Raw genomic sequence first — 5,626 nt, 5'->3', positions numbered from 1 at the left:
CATTTAATAACATTTAATTATAAATTCACATAAAACAAAAAAGGACATATGACTACATGTGATTGGAGAACTTGACATAGTGGATATAAATAACTTAACCTAAATTTTTTTCTTAATTAAAACCATTGAATTGGCAGCACAGTGACATAAATGCAAATGAGAAGTTGCATATCCGATTTCACTCAGCTTGTAATATCCGGTCATTAATACCCAATCACGCATCTTATCTCACTTATAATATCAGATGATAGGTATATCTTCTCCCCTCCAAGTCAAAATAATACTACCTCCGGTCCTTAATATAAGACATTGTTTGATTTTTATTGTGATCCTAAATATAAGACCCTAATCCACTTTGTCTATCATATTTATTTATTTTTTTTAAGGTAGTACTTGTATACTTTATTAGTAAGAATATTTTAGGAAAGACAACACCTATCTGTTACAAATAATTAACTTAACTAGTTCTCTTAATCTACTCAAATTAGTCAATTAGTTCTTATATTGAGGACCGCAGGTAGTAATAGCGAGCTCATCTTCTTCCCTTGATATTGTTTATCTTAATTAATTTGGCGGTCAACCACTGAGGACATTATGAATGGGAATAATGGGAATAATGCAGGATAGTGATCCATGCCGAAGCACGGTGGTCGTAGACTCGTAGTGGAGAACTGTGAACGGGCACTGTCAAGGTTACTTAAATCGGGGCTCACTCTTTGCCATTCACATAAATTCCGACCAAACTGGAAACAACATTGAAGTCATTCATTAAATGATGGAGATATTTTAAAAAGGCATCGCAGATTTTTAACACATTAGTTCTAAATAATTAATTTAACTTTAGGATTATATATTGCAACCGTGATTAGCAATAATAATATTTTAAATTTATTATCATGTGATGCTTTGTATGGAGTAACTCTTTTTTTTTCCCATTATAATTAGGATAATTTTTCTAGGTTTTCGGCTGCACACTTTAGGCATGAAGAAGTATTAAATATTATAATATTCAGAGACGTGATCGATGAAGATCTCGAGCACCAATGATTTTGAGAGCACGTGAACCACAATTTTCTAATTTACAAGCAGCGTATATATGTGTTGGTTTTCTAATTTCTACCAAATTAATTTGAAAAACAGTGTAACTTACAAAGGACATAAGGCAAATTAAATAATAAAAGTGATAGGAATTAGGCCAAAAGTTAAGTAGCATGATAAATAAAAAAGTTTATATTAGAGGAGCTAAGTACGTCTGATCAAACTCTGATCAGAATTGAATCAGACTTCATAACACAAGATATAAAATAATTGTATAAAAAAATAATAAATATTAGAAGACTAAGAGAAATAAGAGACGAGCAAATGCAGAGAAATGAAGTTGATGTTGATGAAAGAACCAGTTTTCTTTCTGGGATTATATAATATATATATATATATATATATTTATCGTGGTTTGGAGGGCACCAGGCAGGGTGGAGAGTTATAAAGGGAACAGGGCAAAATGAAACTGACTTGAACAAAACAATCTAATTGATATTTTTTCTGTTCTTAATATAAGAAATATAAAACTAGTTTAGGTAGACAAAAAAACTGAATAAATTTGTTAACCATAATAAGTGTAACATATATTTATAAAATTAAATTATATATCAATTTATAAGTTAGATAAGGTGGGTTATTATAAAACAAATGTATTAAAAAAAACAAAAATTAACTCTCAGCTAATTGCTAAGGAGAGTATAATGTAAGGGGTGGGAAAGGGAATAAAACAGAAGATAGAGAGTGTGTGGGTGGTGAAGTGTGCATACAGGAGAGAAAAATAATTGGAGATGGATGTCCTACCTGGGGCATTATATTACCCTTTTTTTGGTGGGCGGATTGAGATTTGAGATGGGAGAGATTCCAAATCCATCACATGCTTCTTCTTTTTCTGTGGCTGAACACGTATGCCTGTCCTCCTTTTTTTAATTCACTAAAGCTTCATTCCCTCACATGCATCTCAACTATTATTCACTCGCTTCTTCAGTTTCAACTTTGAAGTGGCTCATCCATCATGCTTGCTCTTCCTCATTGGCCCCCCCTTTTTTTAGTGCTCCTTTTTTTAGTTTGTAATTTCATATTGCTCACTATATGTCCCACCCAATGCCTCGTGCCTCCAATCAGAGATCTCTGCTTCCCCCTTTGTTTAATTTTCACCCTCATTATTCAAATACTTGTTTTTTATCCCCACCCACTGTTATTCTCTATCCCTTTTTTACCCCCCTTCCTTATCATATCCGTATCCTTAAATAAATAAATTCTTTTATAATAAAACTCGTACTTCCACACTTAAAGACACGGCGTGATATACGTATACTAATAATTAATGAGATGGCACTCTCACTATATTCTCGCGTTACGCGTGCGTTCCATTATATTATACTAACAGTACGCGTATGAATATCCTTATCATCCATCGAATATAATCATCTTGTCATGTGAAAAATCTTCAATTAAGATCCCAGAAAATCGCGCACCTAATATAATTCAAGAGAAAAAATTAATATTGTTTATTAGAATTTTATTTCTGCTGCCAGAAAACAGTCAACGCTGCAATTTTCCCGGCACAATATGGGAAATTTGAATTTTTCATGTTTAGTAGTAAGCTAATTAAGCTGGCGAGGTGTGTACAAAAGACGAGGACTTTCGAGTTCTTTCGGAAAGGGACAATTCAACTTTAATATATAAGTACTTGCTTGTTGAATAAGTTTATAAGGGAGCACGACTTGTAATCCAAGCATATATACGCACAGCATCACGCAAATATAGAGTTGTGTGCTATTGTAATCCCTGAGCTCAGCGGAAAGAGGGCGTATTCCAAGCGCAAGACCAAACTAACATTAAAAGTGTTTATCCTTGAGAATTTTGGAGATATGGCCTGAGGCTCAAGTATTTGACTTGAATCGCTCCAACCTTAATTCATTCAAATTTTCAAAGTTCTCAAACCAAAATTCTCTCATTGCTTTGGACTTTTCACGCACAATATGGCAGGCTTGAGCTCTTCAAAAGACGGAGTTCATAACAACATCATGCATATATGTCGAAGCGATCCCAATTCAAAAATCAAAATGCCAGTGAGTGAAAAATAACGCAACAACTTTCACATTTGTCTTTAATTTTATCGATCCCAGGAGTTTGGAAAGCAGCAACGTTGTCTGACTTAGCTTCGAAAACAATTTGAAATTTGTCCATACGCACAAGTCTGTGTCCACATCTAATTTATCCAAACACAACCAACTTATTATACGTAGCATGTTGCGATCAGTGTGACAATCTCGCATGAATATAAAAACGCTAAGAAGCTGCCTTGTGATTAACAACAGCATTAAAAAATGAAAAAAGTTAAGGACTCAATACGAGAATTACAGCTATATATGTTGACAATATAAAAAAGTTGACAATCAACAAACGCAGAGTCAAACCCCATAATTCCTAATTCCTAATCCTCATAAAATATTGAAGGCTAATTCGGTCAATCTAGCTTCAAAAAACGAGTAATCGCGTTTCCCCGTTCTCTTACTTTTCTCTCTGTCTCTGAAATTATATATTTTACACGCAGAAACGGTCCACCTCATAGCTTCTTTTACAATTCAACCCTCGCAATCGTGACTCGTAATTACAATATTACCCAGGATTCTATACTAATGTGCGGCTATATTGGTAAATTCCACCCAGGCGAGAGGCGCTCACCGTATATATATATAGCCCCCACCATCTATCCTGTGCGTCGGTTAGGATTGAAACTCAAGCGCCTTGCACAGAATTTAACAGAGCTTCGTCTTCCTCGGCTACCAACCCTTCTTTCTACGATTCAAGCACGATGATGATGCAGATCAACTCAACGGTGCCAGCCCAAAACCTTCACATGTTTCAGGCCAGACGCGCCAGCTTCAAGTGCCATGCCTCTCCGCTCAACCCCGCTGTGATGGCCGCGCCTCCTCCACTGACTCTCTGAAAGTGGTGACATCTGAGTCAACTAGGCTCCACCTCGCCAACCTCGACAAGCTCCTCCAGACGAAGCAACTACCATCCCCACCGCAACCATTACCGCAGCAACCTACTGAGGATAAGAAACAACCCAACAATGAAAAGAAGGCAAAGACCGTACTGGAAGGACTGAACTTGGCGAAGATGTGGCCGGAAATGAAAGCCACCGAGGAAATGTCGCCCCGACATCTCAACCGCTTGCAGCGCTTGCTGTCCATGACCCAGGAACGTTCCCCGAGGAACGTTCTGGGCAGAAGGTGGAGGGAATATCATGGCTGCGACGATTGGAAGGGTATGTTGGATCCGCTTGATGAGAATCTCCGGCGAGAGGTGGTCAGGTACGGTGAGTTCGTTCAAGCTGCTTATCATTCCTTTCACTCCAATCCGGCCATGTCAGCGGAGGAGCCACCGGCGCCCCGTCACGTAATCCTTCCCGATAGGTCGTATCGAGTGACGAAGAGCCTCTACGCCACATCCTCAGTCGGGTTGCCCAAATGGATAGACGATGTCGCTCCGGATCTCGGGTGGATGACCCAGAGATCAAGCTGGATCGGGTACGTTGCCGTTTGCGATGACCGTAGAGAGATCGCGAGGATGGGACGGAGAGACATCGTAATCTCTCTAAGAGGCACAGCAACGTGTCTTGAATGGGCGGAGAACATGAGGGCCCAGTTGAGCGACATGGACGACTCGCCATCACAAGACGAAGATAAGGCCAAGGTAGAGTGCGGGTTCCAGAGCCTGTACAAAACCAGAGGGACCCACGTACCCAGCTTAGCAGAGTCGGTGAAGGCAGAAATAAAGAGACTCATGGAAACATACGAAGGAGAGGAACTAAGCATTACAGTGACGGGACACAGCCTAGGGGCTGCCTTAGCCTTGTTGGTTGCCGATGACATAAGCACCATTGACGACGAGGTGCCACCAGTGGCTGTATTCTCATTTGGAGGGCCCAGGGTGGGGAACAAGGAGTTTGGGAATCAGATTACAGGAAAAAACGTGAAAGTTCTGAGAATAGTGAATTCGCAGGATGTGATAACGAGGATTCCGGGGATGTTTGTGAGTGAAGAGACGGAGCAGAAACTGAGAAGCTCCAAGGTAGGTGGGGTACTGGATATGTTGGAGAAGAACACACCATTGGGATATACACACGTAGGATCGGAGCTACGTGTGGACACGAAGATGTCACCTTATCTGAGACCAGATGCTGACATGGCGTGTTGTCATGACCTGGAAGCTTACCTGCATCTGGTGGATGGCTTCATGGCATCTAACTGTCCATTTAGGAGTAATGCCAAGAGGAGCCTGGTGAGGTTATTAAAAGATCAAGGCTCCAATATTAAAAAGTTGTATATTAGCAAAGCAAAAGCCATGACTGTCAATATTGAAAGACAGACATCATTCTCTATGTCTAATTGTTTACCCAGTCCTTCTTAAATGTGAATATCATCAAAACTTTTTGCATATATATATATACACACACTTGCCTCATGCTTGTCTCTAATATTTAAAGATTTTTACTGCAAAAACATGAACACTGGGCTACTCCATACCATAAATGGATTCGAACAATATATATATGTATATATATTATATATAA

The 5,626-nt window shown here is 39.1% G+C and overlaps 1 protein-coding gene across 1 annotated transcript; it reads left to right on the top strand.

Annotated features, from left to right (window-relative positions):
* Nucleotides 1-3,782: 3,782 nt before the first annotated feature.
* On the top strand, nt 3,783-5,490 carry LOC114743613 (phospholipase A1-Ibeta2, chloroplastic-like). The gene is given in 2 exon segments (XM_028931836.1): nt 3,783-3,956; nt 3,959-5,490. Coding segments are annotated over 2 exon segments (1,602 nt in total). The 5' UTR covers nt 3,783-3,859; the 3' UTR covers nt 5,464-5,490.
* Nucleotides 5,491-5,626: the final 136 nt, after the last annotated feature.

Source organism: Neltuma alba, unplaced genomic scaffold (genome assembly GCF_004799145.2).
Source record: "Neltuma alba isolate B1F8T4 unplaced genomic scaffold, ASM479914v2 tig00004067_pilon, whole genome shotgun sequence".
Lineage (NCBI taxonomy): Eukaryota > Viridiplantae > Streptophyta > Magnoliopsida > Fabales > Fabaceae > Neltuma > Neltuma alba.
Note: the sequence above shows the minus strand (reverse complement) of the source record. Positions and strands in the feature narration are given on the sequence as shown.